General features: G+C 37.7%; 1 protein-coding gene across 1 annotated transcript in view; it reads right to left on the bottom strand.

Annotated features, from left to right (window-relative positions):
* TSPAN19 (tetraspanin 19) overlaps positions 1-11365 on the bottom strand; it is a 16843-nt gene extending 5478 nt beyond the window's left edge. The window contains exons 1-4 of the mRNA XM_034987290.1: positions 11300-11365; positions 11144-11216; positions 8356-8480; positions 4532-4606 (exon numbers count right to left, since the gene is read on the bottom strand). Coding sequence (XP_034843181.1) covers positions 4532-4606; positions 8356-8480; positions 11144-11216; positions 11300-11365 — 339 coding nt within the window. The remainder of the gene's footprint in view (positions 1-4531; positions 4607-8355; positions 8481-11143; positions 11217-11299) is intronic.
* Positions 11366-18756: the final 7391 nt, after the last annotated feature.

Raw genomic sequence — 18756 nt, 5'->3', positions numbered from 1 at the left:
TTTATTTATTTATTTATTTATTTATTTATTTATTTATTTATTTATTTTTAAAGATTTTATTTATTTGACACAGAGAGAGAGCCAGCTAGAGAGGGAACACAAGCAGCAGGAGCAGGAGAGGGAGAAGCAGGCTCCTGGCTGAGTAGGAAGCCCGATGCAGGGCTCGATCCCGGGACCCTGGGATCATGACCCGAGCCGAAGGCAGATGCATAATGACTGAGCCACCCAGGCGCCCCTAAACTAACTGGAATTTAAATAAAAACTTGGAAAGAAAAAAGGTCAAAATCTGTGAGAAACTTTCCTTATGGTTCCTAATAAAAGAGTATTCTAGTCAGTTTGTTCCTTTCTGCTTATTCCTAAGTGTTTTCTTTTCCTTCTTTATAACTATTTTTAGCAATCTCAGTGAGTGCTAAGGCATTTGTTTTTTTGCATTGTAATCTATAGGAGGAATAAATGAGACTTATTTTATGATTAGGGAGAAAGTTATGTGTTATTCTCCTGAAGGTCTAAGGATTCTGCTTTTCTTCTTGGACCCTCAGAAAAAAATTGTAAAAAACTTTGAAATGGACCAAAAAAGATTACTGAGTATCTTTTCAATGGAAATTAGGCTTGTTTTAACATAACTTCAGGGTCTTCTTATTCTATGGGGGTCTTTACCTTTCTCAGTTTTTAACTTACTTTACAACTTTAGTAAGTTGTAGGAAGCTATAGTTAGACAATTGATTCTTTGTCAGAGAAGTTACAAATGAATTTTTCCTAGTGGGGTGCAACTGGTATCTCCCCTACGAACCATGTTTTGTATATATTAAGAAATGGCCTTTAGGGGTGCCTGGGTGGCTCAGTTGGTTAAGCGGCTGCCTTTGGCTCAGGTCATGATCCCAGGGTCCTGGGATTGAGTCCTGCATCGGGCTCCCTGCTCAGCCGGAAGCCTGCTTCTCCCTCTGTCTGCCACTCCCCCTGCTTATGCTCTCTCTCTGTCTCCGTCTCTGTCTCTGTCTCTTTCTCTCTGACAAAAGTAAATAAAATCTTAAAAAAAAAAAAAAAAAAAAGAAATGGCCTTTATAACTGTCTTTTCTTTGGACTCTCCTTTGAACTGGTTTTCATTTCTTACCAGTTCCCACATTAATAAACATGTTAAATAAAATCATTGACCTGTGCCTACTGTATATTTATACAAGAATTATGATTTTTAATTGAAAAAAATTATCCTTTCAAAATACTATAACAAAAAACAATCAGATTTGAAAGTTTGGGGGGAAACTACTCTTTCAAAATCTAGATATTGCAGAGGTAAATTTTAATAGTAACTTACTTAAATATTTAAAAGTTTATATGACTTTCATAACTAAGGTAAAAGGTAGAAAGAATGGATAGTATTCCCATTTTATGAACAAGGAGATAAATACTCAGAGAATTTAGTTATTTGCTTTGTTTACATGAATCATGATGAGGAGCTGAGACTTCTAAATATGGTTCATTTGAATTCTAGTCTATTGATTTGTCATTATATTATGCTGCCTTTGAATAATGAAAATGAAATTCCTGGTGGGAATACTACAACAATTAAACCATGTGTACAAGTTAAACTCTTACACAGTTACTTATATATCTATGCTTTAATGCATTTAAGATTAGAATAATGTAAAGTGTTACTTAGATCTCTAAGTTATTGATTGAGCTTATTCTCCAAGTTAATTTTTATTTAGAATAGAAAATGTTTTTCCATTTTATATTGTTGTGGGTAAGGGCAGACTTATGTCCTTATTTATCCTCTAAAGCATTTTTTGGGAGATTCAGAGTGCACATAAATCACATCTTAGTACATAAGGGTATCGTATATAATCTCTGTGGGTACTATATAAATAAAATTCCCTCACGCATATTTATTTTGACAAACATCCACTGAAGCCCTAGTGTACCTCCAACGCCGTTGGGTGCTGTAAGTGGCATAAAAGATTAAAGGCTCCTAAGAGCTTAGTCTAATACGAATGTAGAAGAAAAATCGATGTAAACAAAGCTGTTAGCTCTAGATTCAGTTAATAAGTGTTTGAGTCCAGGCTCTATCATTTGGCCATGATATATTTTAGCAAGCATTTCTCCTCTCAAAGCCTGAGTTTCCTGTTCTAGAAAGTAAGACTAACAGTGCAACTCTGGGGGTTGTTGTGAGGATCAAAACTATATTGTCCATTGGCGCGAGCCAAGCTACTCATGCTGTTTGACAAAGTCCAAGTATGGGGGACGATCCTGAAAACAGGAGACTCCACAGCTGGCTCCTGCTATTCTCTTTCATTTTGTTTATGGCAATCTTTATAATTGTGGGAATATTTCTGGGGTTTCATGATAAAGTGACTACTCATCTTAGTTACGCCTATCTAAGCAATCATAATGAAACTAATTCCACGAAGAATTAGTTTCTATAGAACAAAATAACAAGACGGTCACGCTCTGTCTAGCACCTTTCTCTTTGCATACTGTTTTTTAGTTTTAGCGAAAGCCAATAAGCAGAAATCAATAAAGGTCATGTTAATCATTACAAAGGAAAAATGAAAGAAGGCTATGGCTGTAATCCAGAAAATGATCTAAGATTTGGAAAAACAAAAATATCCTAACATATAAATAAAGTTCCTCCGAGGCTGTCAGGAGGAGATGCTTGCAACCTGACCCTGTGTGTCTCCTCATTCGCCGAAGCCAATCTTTCCTACGAGAGACCCACCCTGGCTGGAGCTGGACTCCGGCAGTCCATAAAGTGGTTATCACAGTTTCTGGCACATGGTAATTATTCTCAAATGGTCTTTCTGATTCTTAAGTAGAGCTGAGTATGTGAATAACACTTAAGTGAGTATGGACAACACTGATAAACTAAATTTATGTGCTAAGGATCCTGAAGTGTTATATTCAAGTTGTATCACCAGATCCCAAAGTCAGCTAGGATGTAGTGCTTTGCCACAAAAACAGCTTTACAGAACTCACATGCTGTACACACACACACACACACACACGCACACGCACACACACACACACAAGAAGAAAGTTTAGCGCTAAATGTCAGTTCATTTACAAGAAGTCCTGGGTGATTAGATATCCAGGATAGATGCCCAGCACAGGAGTGCAAATGAAGTAGGAGGGCAGTGGTGTTATGTAGGAAAGATTTTATTGGGGTTTGGTTGTTGCTTAGGATTCTACATTGAGAGAGAATTTGAAGGCCAGGAAACACAGGAATAAATCAGGGGCTCCTTTGGAAATTAATTAAGGAAAGGAAGAGAGCTCTTAAGTAGCTACTGCATTACAGGAACTTTTCAAGTTGTCAGTTCATGGTCACTCTCTAAGGGAGGTAGGAATGAACCATACTGTACAGATGAAGACATAGGCTCAGGGCTCTGAAGTAGCTTGTTGAGCGCTAGTCATCTGCAGATCTGTACGACCTCTAGTCCATGCTCTTTTCCTGCAGGACAATCTCCCTCGACACAAAGATAGACCGTGACTGCACTGAAACAATGAATTTCTTTAAAAATTGAAAGTAATCATTGATCTCAATAGTTAAGTTTTGTTTCCAAAAGGTTTTTTTCAGATAACTTATTATGTGTTTTTTTAACTTAATTTGATAAATATAAATCCTGTGATTAATTATATCACTCATGGTCCTACCTATGCAAAATACATGAATTATTCAGTTCATCTCATTTATTTATTAATTTATTGTTATTTTACAGATTTTTTTTATTTATTTGAGGGGGTGGGCAGGGAGAGAATCTTTATTTTTTAAAATTTTTTTAGAAAGATTTTATTTATTTATTTGAGAGAGAGACTGAGAGAGCTAGAGCACGAGAGAGGGGAGGATCAAAGGGAGAAGAAGACTCCCCACTGAGCAGGAAGCCCAATGCAGGACTCGGTCCCAGGACTCCAGGATCATGACCTGAGCTGAAGGCAGTTGCTTAACCAACTGAGCCACCCAGGGGCCCGGGAGAGAATCTTTAAACAGACTCCCACTCAGTGGGAAGCCTGATGTGAGGCTTGATCTAACAACCCATGATCATGACCTGAGCTGAAACCAAGAGTTGGATGCTTAACCAACTGAGCCACCCAGGCACCAGGTGCCCTCAGTTCATCTCATTTAAATAAAATCACAAAATTTCAAATTTGTACAAGTCTAAAGGTGTTTCTTTCCAAAAAATAGAATATAGTCAGCCTATATAGAAAAATAGAATTGGGTCAGTCATGGTAGTCACAGTTGGCTGGGGGGCCAATTTTGGATTCCCTACTCTTAGTATCATCTCCTCTTCCCCCATGTTCTTTGTTATTTACATTTACATTTTTCTCAATCTTCTGCTGAGCTGAAGACAAATTTCCCTAGCCCACCTTTCCCATCTGACCCCTGGCCCTTTCCTTATAGAATTCTATAGTACTTCCAATGAATCTCCGCCCCCCCCCCAAAGCCATTTATCTTTTGCTCTTAATATAGGCTCATAGGCCTCAATAATTTTAGATACTCAATTTTGTTTAGATTTCAAATAAAGGGATGATCTTTCCATACCTCCTTTTTCTTTATGAAGATGAATGTTGAAAGTACAACCTGAACACCAAAGGCCCACATTAACAGTGCTGTGTACTGAAACAAAAGAAAAACAGAGATGGCAACTATGTTTCTAATATGTATCTTAGATACTTCAGTGATGGGAAAATGCATATCATAGGAAATACAAAGTCTTAAAATACACACAGGTATTGATGGTTCCTGCCCTCATATACATGAGTGAAGTTATTCAAACAAAAAGGCAAAGAAAAAAATTCACTGAGCATTTGGATAAGAATTAAGAAAGAAGTGATCGTGTTCAGTGAGCATGCTATAGACCACTTGTTCTACAAAGTTGTTGATGATTTTCCTTCATTCAGATCCAAAAACTGTTATAGAGAGTAACTCACTTATCTGGACCTCCACTTAACACGCCAGTCCACTAATACTAGAAAACTCACTGAACTGTGACCTACTACACAAACCCATCAGGTGCAAAGTAACAACAATAACAAACCCCCAGAAAATACAAAATCATCTGCTATAATAAAATTAAGTCTGTAGGTACATTTAAACTCTTGCTTTGAAAACTGAAAATACTTCTATCCAAAGCCAAGTGAAATCATTTTTACACTTACGTAACTATATTTTTTAAACTTACAGCCACTGCAATTTTCTTCATCACAGGAGCACACAGTAATACACATTATCTAGAATTCATAATGATTTTTAAAAATTAGCAGTCTGAATATTTTACTAACTAAAATATAAGAATGACTTACTGTTAGTATTCTTAATTGCACATATTTTAAACATTAGTACTTTAAAACAGTCAGTTAAAATTTGATTGATATAAATTATATTTCCTATTTTCAGAAACAAACATTTCAGAGACAAAAATATGGTGTTTAGATCTGTTTAGAAGTTTAGATTTCTAATACTTCTATATACGTTATCTCACTTAACCTTCACTAGAAGGAGATTGGTAGAAGCAGGAAAAATTGTGTAAAACAATAAAAAAATATTACTGAGTTACTTTTTAATGGCAAGCTGGTTGTGGTCTAATGGACTTTCCCAGGTTTCTGACCTTATGAGAATATGCATTATTACCTTTGACTAAACTAGTATTCAACTCTGTACAGAATCCTGATAGTAATACAAAAGTTCCCTGTCCATAGCAATGCAAAATGATTCCTATTAATGGAAAGGCAAATGAATACAGTCTATAGAGAATTAAATCTCCACAAATCTAATTCTCCTTCAACCAGTTGTTACTTCTTACAGTTCCCTTACTGAGTAATTATTATTTATTTATTCAAAGATTTATTTATTTATTTGACAGAGAAAGAGAGCACAAGTAGGCAGAGCGGCAGGAAGAAGGAGAGGGAAAAGCAGGCTCCCTGCTGAGCAGGGACTCAATCCCAGGACCCTGGGTTCATGACCTGAGCCAAAGGCAGATGCTTAACCGACTGAGCGACCCAGGCACTCCTGATTAATTATTTAAATAAAGTTTCTGACACATGGTCATTGACACAAATGTTAAGTCATGATTTTTACCCTTGAAGATACCCTTTTAACAGTAGTTAGATGTCTATTGTAATAAGAAAAATTCAGTGTATTTATGTGTTATTAGCACTTACAGAGTACTGTGAGATCCTGCCCAAGAACTTTTAAAAAAGGGAAGTAAACTGTCCCAAAGGGGCACGTGGGTGGCTCCATCAGTTAAGTGTCTGCCTTCAGCTCTGGTCATGATCTCAGAGTCCTGGGTCCTGGGATAGAGCTGGTAGGCACTTAACAGAGTTGAATACTAGCTTAGTCAAAAGGTTCCCTGCCCAATGGGGAGCCTGCTTCTCCCTCTCCCTCTGCCTGCCCCCATGCTCATGCTCTCTCCCTCTCTCTCTTTTTCTCTCAAAAAAAGAAAATCTTAAAAAAAAAAAAAAATACCCCCCCCCAAAAAAAACTGTCCTGAAGAGTTAGACTGTGAAACTGTAATATCTATTCAACTGGAGTGGGGTATGCAAAATCACCTTTAAGCCAAAGAATAGTGCTTAGGCCTATAAAATTTGCCCGTAATTTGACTGCATAAATTAACATCGTTAAAGGAAAAATGTATCTATCAGAAAAGTACTGGTAAATTCAGAGGAGAATAGGGAAAGTGGCCTGATGGCAAAAAGTAGCAGTTCCCTTCCTTGGAGCATCCAGACAAGAGTGTGGTGTCTGGGCTTCAGGACCTAGTATTATGCACATTCCTTATGATGGGGTCTGTCAGGCTTCTCGGTCACAGCCCATAAATACTTGAATCCCATAAGGCAGAAAGTTAGAAGATGTCTGGTTTTCTCCCTCTAGTTTCCCCTTTCCTTACTGCCCCCCCCCCCCTTCTTATACTAGTTTCAGGCTCTGTGCCTTCTTTGCCTAAATGGAAATGTATGGCAAGGAGAAAATCACAATGTTCCTGTAAGCCATTTCTGTCCTGGTTTCCAGATCCAAAATTAGAAGCCCATTGAGAAAATTATGCTCAATGTCCTGGAAGAAGAGAAAGGTGGGATTTGAGAAGAGACAGTGAGATCTCGTTTTAGACTAGAAAGAGTCTGAGCCTGACTGTGGAGCCCTGCGCATTCCCAGAGCAAGAGAGTCACGCATTGGGCTTCCTGGCGTTCCCCTGGTGAGTGGTAAGACCCCGGGGGAAAAGGAAGTGTGGTTTCCAGCTTTGCCTAAAAAGCCTCTGCCAGGGGAAATATTCAAATAATAAGAGGTACCGATTATTGGGTAGCAACTGATCCCTGTATCAGGCGTTAACCCTTTAATTGCTGTGTCATTGGGAGGGTGAATGTTTCAGGGGAAGGATACTGCGGAGAAGGAGCTGAGGTCATGGCTATCTACCAGTCCTTCACAAAAGGTTTCACTGATATACTGTATGATATCCTGGATGATATACCACATAAGAGCAGCTTTGCATTTGCTACCCTAGGCCATTCAAACAGCAGAATGAGTAGACCGGAAGGAATCATGTGAGCTGGGAAAGTGAGAGTTTTCATGGTGACCAGCGCAGATTGATAACCAGTGCCCAGAGTGACCACTGAGACTTTCATTGTTACATAAAACCTAAGTCTTTCCGCATTCTTCCTGGTAAGAGACACAATGTCTGCAGTTGAATTTCATATTTGTTGGACAAGAGAGTGCCTGTGAATTAAAACTGATTTGATTTAAAGAAAGTGTTAAAAAGCTGTATTTCATCTGAGTCTGTGGATTGTGATCCAGACCTGCCACATGTATGGTAAATGGCTCATGTTCACGTCTATAATCCTAATTATAATTTATCTTTTCATGTTACATGGCTAGGGAGACAGTGTGCTAGCCAGATGCCAGGGTCTGGCCCTCTCAGCAGTTCTATTTCTCTTTGTTAAATAATAAATTGTGATCTCAGTTATAAGCTAAGCTTCCTACATGGCATTCCCACAGGGAGAAAATGTGCTGAGTATAGGATATGTTTTCTTTTCCTTGCTAAGCCACATTGCTTGTTGACTTTAATAGTTTATTTGGATTTTAGTCTTTGGATTCTTAATTTTGGTTAATTGTAGTTTACACTAGGAGATGAATTCCTGTCGATTCTGCTGAAAAATAATATCTAAGTGTGTAAATGCAGAGATCCAGATTTGATCCATGGAAAACTCACCAAGAACATTCTACCTAGAAGTTTCTTGAGAGGGAGTGCTTCATGTACCTTATTCCCTAGGGCACACTATACTGCAATGTTATGACGTAAATCATTATTGCTCATTTGTGTGACATAGACACTCAAAATCAAAGATACAGATTAGTTCAGACTATTAAGATGAAATACATACCAGAAGTAGGAGCCATCTGATTTCACTGTGAATTCCCAAATAACCCAAGAGACAAAGAAGAACAATAGCAGATCCAGTTCCAATCAAAATGTGACAAATATATACTATCAAGTGATTATTTTCATCTGTGGAAACCACAAAATAAATTATTATTAGGTGATGTTGTATTTTATTTAATAATATATGCAGTAACCTAAGATTTCCCTAAGCAGTGGCTGCCAAACCGGTAGGATTCTCTGTCTCTCTTTTTTAAACTTCATTCTGGCACCCTCTTACTTAGTCTTGGCAACAACTTTTCTTCCATTAATGACATGATAGAAAATTTCTTCAATCTCAAAAGATGTCTTTCTTTTACCTTATCTTCATCATCTTCTATGAAGGCAGACATTTTTTTTCCTGGGGTGAATTCTTCTATGTTTAATGAACATCCAAACATTTATGAATTTATTCATACAAATTTTAGGGGCATCTAACATGTGTGGGTTAAGTTTCTCTTATATGAAAGTCTGAGTTTATTGGTAATATGACCCCATTAAAACTATATTTTATTCTCTCTCCATCTAGACCGAGCTCTCTGCTAGAGACTATATATATTTATATAGTCAACAGACTAATTGTTAAATGTTTAGTGTTATGACACAGACTGTAGAACACTAAATGCCTAACAAATATTTGTCAAAAAAAAAAAAAAAAGAAGAAGAAGAAGAAGTAAATTAAATATGCCGTAGGTTTTATGGGAGAACAGTGCAGGCAGTGGTGTCCTGGAAGCCAGCTTGTTCTGGCTCATAAATGCCAACTGTTACATTTTCACAAAATTCGTAAGCCAACCCAATTCATGTTGGCACTGTGAAATCAGCCATTGTGGCATTACGTCTTTAAACCACAGAAATCAGTAGATACCATAAATCAAGACTTTCTATCCCAGAGCCAGTTGTTAAACGTTTACCAGCATGCCCCTGGGTACAGGAGACCCTAAGCCCGTAGGGGGAGGAGGCTGGAGAGTGTAGGTAGGCAAGATTGCTGGCGAAGGCAACACTGTGCTTGGGCTTTAATGAGGACTGAAAAGATCTCGGTTGGAATGACAGAGGCATTCTGAGACACGGCACAGTATGTGTTGGATATTCAGCTTTGCTGGCACTTAGGGTTTGAAGCAGGTGAAACCGGGCAGGTTTGCAGGGGACAAATTATGCACATTTTGTAGGCTCTTATCCAGTCTTCCTCATTGGAGTTAAGCTCCGCGAGGACATAATCTGTCTTTCTTGTACAGTACAGTATCCTTAGCTCACGGGATTGCGCCTAACATGTAGAACAGACTCTATAAATATTTGTCCTATGAATAAATAATTGCAGTGGGGAACCAGAAAAAAGCTTTTCGTGTTCTATGGGTAGATTTTCATCTTAAATTATTTCAGTGGCATTTGGAAGATGGCTGAGAAAAGAGATCAGAATACGAGGCTGTTGGAGGTTATTACTGGGGCAGAGGGAAGGAAGATGGGGCTCTTAGGTGGCCTGGTGTTATTACAAATGGAGAGGGGAAGGCAGAATCATTTTTAAGAAGAGGTTAAGTTCGTTGGAAGTTGCACATAAAAGAGAGGGGAGGAACCAACCACTTTCTTGCCACAAACTGGTTATTTTCAGTTCCATGTCTTAAAACCTTAACCGAGATTTCACTAAATGTTTAAATACATAATTTTAAAAAAAAAAACAGAACTTAAAGGATAAGTTTCTGACTGTCTGTTTAGGATATATTTTTTTGCATAAGGCAAGTACGTTAAGGTTAATGAGAATTATCTTTCAATTCCGCAGTGGAGGGAAAGAAAAAAGAAAAGACTTTTGCTCTACCTTAACTACTACATTATTAAAGTAGATCCTGTATGGGAAGTGCTTAGCCCAATGCCTGGCACATAATCAACACTAAATAAGTGGAAGCTACCATTGCCATTCTTCTGGGGAAGGAAAGGAAAGAAGAAAGGCTGTCATAAGATCTCCACACACCCATGTACTCTGAGAAAACCCCTAATGCACTCAGACATCACAAACACTTTACCATAAGCAAAGTATATAAACAGAAGAGAATAAAGATACCAGGCACTTAGGTGTAGCTGAAGTTTAACTAAATTATTCAGTACTTTGTAGTACTTTATTACCTATTAAGTCTTTTTATTTAGCTTTTGTTTTCCTACAAACGTGTTTTTTCTTACTTGAAGTCCACTAAGAAATGTTTGTTCTACAGTATGCATGCTTTTTGTCATATATTTAATGATAACAGTGCTGTCTAATAGAGCTTACTGAGTAGTGGAAAGAATCTAAATCTGCACTGCCTAGTAAGATAGCCAACACCCAATAGCCCCTTATGGCTACTGAGCACTTGAAATATGGCTTCCTTCCCAACCACCAAGGATATGTATACGAAAATAACACTTAGGATATTAAACTTCAGTCCATAGTGAGCACAGCATACCACAAAATGGTAAAACAAAGGGTTTTTAAATTTAGTTAAACGCATTCAACTATTTCATTTATATTTGGATAATATTATATTTTATTTGTAACATGTAATGGGGAGAGTAATTGAGTTTTAAAAGAAATGATTTAACTTGAGCACTACATTGGTCTCCACTATCTTTTCATCCAGAGTGTATTAGAACAACACACAATCTTCCATTCTTGGACAATACTTAATGAATTTTGGAGAAATACTGCCACCTGCTGAATATATTATGTATGCAGTTATTTAAAATGGAATGCCTGGCTTCACTCAGAGAGCAAAAGAAAAATAGATACATACCCAAAGCTGTGAAAAAATTATTTCTATCCAATAAGAACCATGCACCAAATCCCATGAGTAAAAGTCCAAGAACCTACAGAAAAAACAGTCAGTGTTTATATTCGCTAATAAAAACGCATTACATTTTCTTTACGAAATAATTATAAAGAATCTTACCAAGAAGGCTCCATTAATGAGATTAAGAAAGTATTTAAAAATTAACATTTTGTTTTTTCTTAACATTCTTTTTCTCCCTGGATATTGGTGTTTCTGAAAAGATAACCACAACTTTTACTATAAATAGTCACCACAGTAACAACTTTAAATAATTCTGCCTGCTCATGTCATTTATTTGCACATTTTTCTTCTGATACCAGTTGTCAATATAGCATTCCCCTCCACCCTCCCGAATATGAGGACATGTTGAAGATATCTTGAAACTGGGCCTGTCTTCTCCATCTGCACTAGGCAGTTGAGACCAAGAAGGCATTTGAGTAACATGCCAATAGCCACCTTAGGAAACTTCTTGCAGTTTTCAAAAAGTAAAATACTTTGTTTCCAGTCTTAACGCACCTTGTTCTCCTTGCTGGAAAGCTTTCCTTCACCTCTGCCTGTCCCTCCTGTTTCCCAGAATAATGTCAACTCTTTGTTGAGTTCTCACCTTGGAAGCCTTTGCCTAACCTCAATTTGTTGCCCTTCTATTTTCTCTTTACTTGTCTTTTCTTCCCATGTAGACTCTGAGGTCTATTAGTGGAGAGAGTAGGTCTTGTGTACCATTATAATCCCAGAATGTAGCACACAATAGCTACTCAATAGATACTTGTTGAATTAATAAATGAGTAGATGAATCAGATTATTTAATTAGTGAGTAATTTAGTTTGGTATATAATGGAAGGGAACAAACCTTAACTTAAGGTTGTGTTAAACATTATTTAATTTAGTTTCCTAAAACTTTTATGGGAAAATCAACACTTAGATCATTGGTGTTTGGTGCTTTATTAGAAATGAAGGTTTTAAATTTTCTTGGGCATGTTTCTGGGTTTTCTCTTTCCTCCATTGTTTCAGTTCTAGCTAGTACCGTATTTTACAAAGTATTGTAGTTTATAGTGTTTTAATCTTGCAGTGTGTAACTGACATGATGAAATCAGATTTAATAAGATTAATTTGAAGCTATTTGTCTCTACTTGGGAAGATCTGTTTGTTGAACCGAAGAATGCCCTGGAAAGGGGAGAAATAAGAGATGTCTAGATTAGAGTCTATGCACTGCCCCTCCCTACTCTGACCCAAGGCCACATTCCTCCCTGAAATGCCAGGGTTCTCCTTCCCAGCTGAAGGAGTCTCTCCAGGCTTTGTCTTCCACCCTCTGCTTTGAAGTCCCCTCCTGCCATTTGGTTTCTCCAGTTTCTGTCCTCCATTCTTATTCTTAGATTCCTCCAGTGTCTGGCCTGTTTGGATGGAACAATCAGTTAGAAAGACTGCCTGATTTTTATTTCAGTTTCTCCCTAAGAGGCTGTAGACACATAATTTTGGCTTCAATTCCATTTACTTCAGCTGATGAGAAAGTTGTGATCCTCTCCTATAGCCTAAACAAGTTGTCAGAGCCAAAGTCCTGGGCCTCTGTGAACAAGAATGAGAAAGTAATGTACAAGAACACTGCAGGAACTCTGGTGGGAACTATTGAGAGGCATAGACTTGACTGTTGAGTTGGTAATAATTAGCACATTAGAATTGGGGCTAACATGCTTTATCAAAGGATCCACAAACAAAAATAAATTGAAGCTTATTTCTCTTTCAGTCCAAGGTGGGTAACTGGTTCTCTTCTAGATCATCTTAGGAACTTGGGGCTTGCTTCAGCCTGTTCCGTATCTGGCTCCCAAATTTCCTCATAGTGTCATCTTGTATAGCCAGCAGAAAGGAAAGGAGGATGAGTAAACTCGGGTAAGCATCTTTTAAGCCAGTGAGGTGAAAGTTGCCCACTTCTCTTCTGCTCATATTCCATCGGCACATACTAAGTCACACAGCAGGTCTCAGCCCACGGTGGAATCAGCTATGTGCCCAAGAGGAAGGAAAGAAGTGACTTAGGGTGAGGAGAGCCAAACAAAATACCCAACAGTTAGGAAAGGGCATTGTAAGAGATAATTAGAGGGAGAAAAAGAGTGCTTGGATACAGTTTCAATATGTCTTATTATGGAAAAGAAATAATTATCATCAGAAGGATTCCTGTAGGATGGAAAAATTAAAAAAAAATGATAATCACGGACAAAAACATATACTTCATGTTTATTTTTTTGTTTTTAAAAATGTTTTATTTATTTGTTTGTGAGGGAGATAGAGAGAGAGCACACGAGCTGGACGAGCAGCAGGGAGAGGGAGAAGCAGGATACCCGCTGAGCAAGGAGCCTGACGTGGGACTTGATCACATGACCCTGGGATCATGACCTGAGTCGAAGTTAACCGACTGAGCTACCCAGGTGTCCCTCATATATTTCATGTTTAATAAATGAGTTTGAATGGGTAGAAGATATCTTTGTGGTTAAGCACTGGAAATGGAGTGCAGGTAAATAGAGAGCATAAGTTATGCAGATTTGGGAATTATCCATGGGGAGCTACTGTCATGGAAAAGAATGAAAGAGGAGACTGACTGCAGATAAAAGTAAGCAGATGCTTGATAGTAAAGAATGACATAATTAGGAATTTGAATTTTTTAATGCAGACTTTTACAAAATGAGGATGTAATCAAAGCATGATCTCATGGAAATCAGTAGAGAAATAATTTTCTAAAATAGTGTTGCATGATATAGAGGTCAAAAAGGGTAAGAATTCAATACTCTCAAAACCAGCCAACTTGGTAAGAAAGCTGTTCATGGTAACTTCAAAACAGCAGTGTTTTAGTCCATTTGAGCTGCTATACCAAAATACCACAGACTAGAATGCTTATAAACAACAGAAACGGGGAGTCTGGGTAGCTCAGTCAGTTAAGTGTCTGGTCATGATCCCAGGGTCCTGGGATTGAGCCCCACATCAGGCTTCCTGCTCAGCGGGGAGTCTGCTTCTCCCTCTGCCTGCTGCTCCCCCTGCTTGTGCTGTCTCTCTCTCTCTGTCAAATAAATAAATAAAAACAGCAGAAATTTATGTCTCATAGTTCTGGAGGCTAGAAGTCTTAAATCAGGGTGCCAGCATGCGTGGGGAGAGCCCTCTTCCAGGCTTCAAACTTCCTCTTGTATCTTCCTGTGGTGAAAGGGGCTAAGGAGCTCTGTGGGATCTCATTTATAAGAGCACTAATCCCATGCATGAGGGATCCCCCAATGACCTAACCACCCCCGAAAGGTCCCATCTTCTAATACCATCACATTGGGTATAAGGATTCCAACATGTGAAGTAATTTGAGGTAATACAAACATTCAGACCATAGCAAGAAGTTCAGGTTAAAGAGTTGGAACACAACAAACAGGGTGTCTAAGCAACAAGTCAAGAAAGTCCACAGCCATATTTGCACAGAATGAGAAGAGGAGATGGTCATGTGCTGATCCTTCCAGTTACAACCACCACATACTGGAAACAACATCAATGAAAAGAAAGAGGTGCTAACACAAAGATACACAATAAGTTAGTGCAGTTTCTATTTAAATATTTGTAGTGTGGAAGAACAAGTTTTGTCTTGGATTGTTGTTGTTTTTGCTATAGACAAAGAATTTGTTTAAACAATTAAATAAGGTCCTGGTGGCATTTCTTTTGTTCATTTCCTGATTAGGTAATTAATGGTCCAATAACAGAGATATTTTTAATAGTATAAATGATATAAGAAAGGACAATTTACAATAATTCACCTATTCACAGGTGTCGTTTTTCACTAGATAATAATAACCTAATTATTATTTGTTATCATTTGTAAATTCCTTCTAACTGCCAGGAGATGGGAGCACAAAAATGAATAAGTAATGTACAAGGAGTCAAGTATTAAAACCGATGGTCCACTCCGAGTTATGTGTTGGGGATGTGGGGACAGGGAATAAAGGGAACTGGGAAGTTTCAGAGAGAAGACAAATTTGAGATAATCCTTGAAGGTTGATAAGAAGGTCCCAGTCAGATAAAAATGGGGTAGACATAGGAAGATTTCACGACAGATGGAACACTGTGCTCACAAGCTTTATAGTGAAGGGCATGAGGGCAAGGGTCAGAGTGGCAAGAGGTGAAAAATAAGGCTAGAGAAGTAGACTCAGTAAAGACTGTGAAAGATCAGGTATGTTTTGCTAAGAATTTGCTTTTAATCTTCTGCAGGTAATGGAGAATCCTATTTCTGTCATCAGCGTGGAAGTCAAATTAGAAAAGAAACCTATGACAGGGAGCTACTTTGCAAAGCTAATGTATTAGTTCATAACAAATGATGTCGTCTAAACTACAAGATAGTTATGGGGATGGAGAACAGTACCAGGATATGAGAGACACAGTAGGAAGTAGAATTGTCAGCAATGGGATGTTAGAAAGAAACCAAAATAAAACTTGAATTCAGGTCTATAGAGCTTAACTACTTGGGCTATTAAGATTATGCCATATTCTACAATATGTCATTTACACTGGTTGCCTTGACCATCAAAGTTTTGCAAATTAGGTACTCTTGTGCTATTATCCCCAGTATTATCAATGACATAAGAGATTCAGGAAGGTAAAATAGTGTTCTTGAGTTCACCTAGTTAACACGTGGCAGGGCTGACATTCAAATCCTTAGATATAAACCACTTTCTTGCTACTCTTCCCAAGGCTTTAATGTCATCACCTGTAAATGTAGATTAGAAGAACACACACCTCAAAGGGATACTGTGAAAATTGAATGAGATTATGTTTGGAAGGCACTTAGTCCAGCACCTGGCTAAATGTTACATATTAATCTTGTGATAGTATAGTAATCATACACAAGGGAGGAGCACATGAGGTTGGGAAAGGGATGGGAACTGTAGGAAAGTGATGGACTCAAGCCGGCCGTCATGTGAGCTGCAGAGAGCACAAAAAGGGTTAGAGAAGGACCTTGAGAGTTTGGGACAGTCTTTAAATGGAAAAAAAAAGCAGAGGTCTAAGAATCCAACACTGTAGGTCACATATTAAAAATATTATTATGCAATAGTCATCCTCAAGAAAATAAAACAAACATCTGCTAGGCAGCTATTTGAACTTCACAGTGATATTCTGGGATATTTAAATTTTATCACTGCTATATAAAAAATAAGACAACTGTTGCACAATGTTTTTTAAATTAAAGTCATCTCACCACTCGACTAACATTTTCTTTTTCTTTTTTTTTTTAAAGATTTTATTTATTTGACAGTGAGAGATACAGCGAGAGAGGGAACACAAGCAGCGGGAGCGGGAGAAGGAGAAGCAGGCTTCCTGCTGAGCAGGGAGCCCGATGCGGGTCTCGATCCCAGGACCCCGGGATCATGACCTGAGCCAAAGGCAGATGCTTAACAACTGAGCCACCCAGGCACCCCTTGACTAACATTTTCAAAGAAATCTTATTCTTGTCAGATGTCAGAGAACAAACTGTTATCTTTCATCCTTTCATGTCCTCAATAAATATTACGTGCTCTCTAAGGGAACTATATTGTGTTAGGTCAATAGGCTATAAACCAATCAGACCTGCAGATAATTTTCAAAATAAGGTCAAAATTTAATGAAAAGAGGGGCGCCTGTGTGGCTCAATCAGTTAAGCATCTGCCTTCAGCTCAGGTCATGATCCTGGGGTCCTGGGATGGAGTTCTTGCATCGGGCTCCCTGCTCTTCTGGGAGCCTGCTTCTCCCTCTGCCTCTGCCTCTCTCTCTCTCTCTGTGTCTATCATGAATATATAAAGAAAATCTTAAAAAAATTTAATGAAAAGAGAAATACTTATTAAAAAGAAAAAAAACCCTACTCAGGTTAAAAGGTTATGGACAAACTGACATACTCAATTTTACGTTATAATATCTAGGAAGATTTCAATTAAATAAATTTATGCTAAATGCTGCAGACTTAAACAAAAGTTTCAAGTTAAATTGACATAATCTGTAACTATGAGACAATTGTTGTATCATATTTTGTTCCTTATTTAGTAATATTAATTAGTGATAGCTAAGGTATGACTAATTGATAGAATTATCAGTTTTCCTCCAAAGTAAAAAATAACAAGAATATAAGAGATGTACTAACATGCATCATAACTTATCTTCAGAACTTTCAATATTTTTCTTTTTTGCTATCAATTTGTTTGACAAGGTAAGATTTAAGAAAAAAAGCAGTTTAGACATCATATTCATAAAAGCTGATTACTAATTTAGCTAATTTAAAATTAGTTCTGGACAGCGCCTGGGTGGCTCAGTCAGTTAAGCGTCTGCTTTCAGCTCAGGTCATGATCCTGGGGTCCTGGGATCAAGTCCCACATTGGGCTCCCTGCTCAGCGGGGAGTCTGCTTCTCCCTCTCCCTCTGCCCTTCCTCCCCACTCATGCTCTCAATCTCTCTCAAATAAATGAATAAAATCTCTAAAAAAAGTTAGTTCTGGAAATTAATTGATTACTAATGGATTTGATATTCTGTAGGAAAAGCCTGAATAGTTTCGTAATTACAAATAAAATTAATTTTAAGATTTTTATTGTGAATTTCAACATAATAGCCTGAGTATTTTACTTATTTATTTTTTATTTAATTATTTTTTTGCTGAGCATTTTATTTTATTAAAGATTTATTTATTTGAGGGGGGAGGGGAGAAGGAGAGGGAGAGAATCTCAGGCAGACTTGGGGGTGGGGGGGCTGCATCTCACCACCCTGAGATCATGACCTGAGCTGAAACCAAGAATAGGACCCTCAACAGACTGAGCCATGGAGGCGCCCCTAGCCTGAGCATTTTAAATGAAGAATTTGAATGGCCTATAAATTTGCAACAAAACTAAACTAAAAAAAAAGAAAAAATGGCACTTGAGCATGGACTTTGATAATGAAAATATCCTAAATTTTAATTAGATTTGAAACCAGAAGTAGTTGATTTTTGAAAATCATTGTCTTTGAGTGAGGCACTAACATGTGTTTTTTTAATTTCAAAAATCTACTTATTTCTCATTCTATATTATTAATTCCTATGTTGATGCAATGTTGTTACCAGGAAATAGTCTATTTTCTTTCAAAGGCTCAAAGGAAATGTTTGCTTTTAGTTTATTGTATGTCAGATGTCTTTTGCGATTATGCTTAGCCACTTCCTCTTGGAATTTAATTCTTTGCAAGCTTAAAAAAAAATAAACAAATATCTGTTATTAACTAAAATAAATTTCACAGTTTGTACACTATGTATTTGCTCCACGGTAAAGGAAATTAGATGATTTTTTTTTTTAAGATTTTATTTATTTATTTGAGAGAGAGAGTGCACGAGCAGGGGGAGCAGCATGCAGAGGCAGAGGGAGAAGCAGGCTCCCCAATAAGCAGGGGCCCCAGGTGGGGCTTGATCCCAAGACCCTGGGATCATGACCTCAGCCGAAGGCAGACGCTGAGCCACCCAGGTGCCCCAACTTAGATGAATTTTTAAGTTAAAATTAAATAGCATGATATATACTTACGCTTCAAATTTTATGTTAAAACAGTGGGTGTCACTGTCAATATTTTACAGTAAAACATATT

Source organism: Mirounga leonina, unplaced genomic scaffold, assembly GCF_011800145.1.
Source record: "Mirounga leonina isolate KUSES-001 unplaced genomic scaffold, KU_Mleo_1.0 Mir_418, whole genome shotgun sequence".
Taxonomy (NCBI): Eukaryota; Metazoa; Chordata; class Mammalia; order Carnivora; family Phocidae; genus Mirounga; species Mirounga leonina.
Note: the sequence above shows the minus strand (reverse complement) of the source record. Positions and strands in the feature narration are given on the sequence as shown.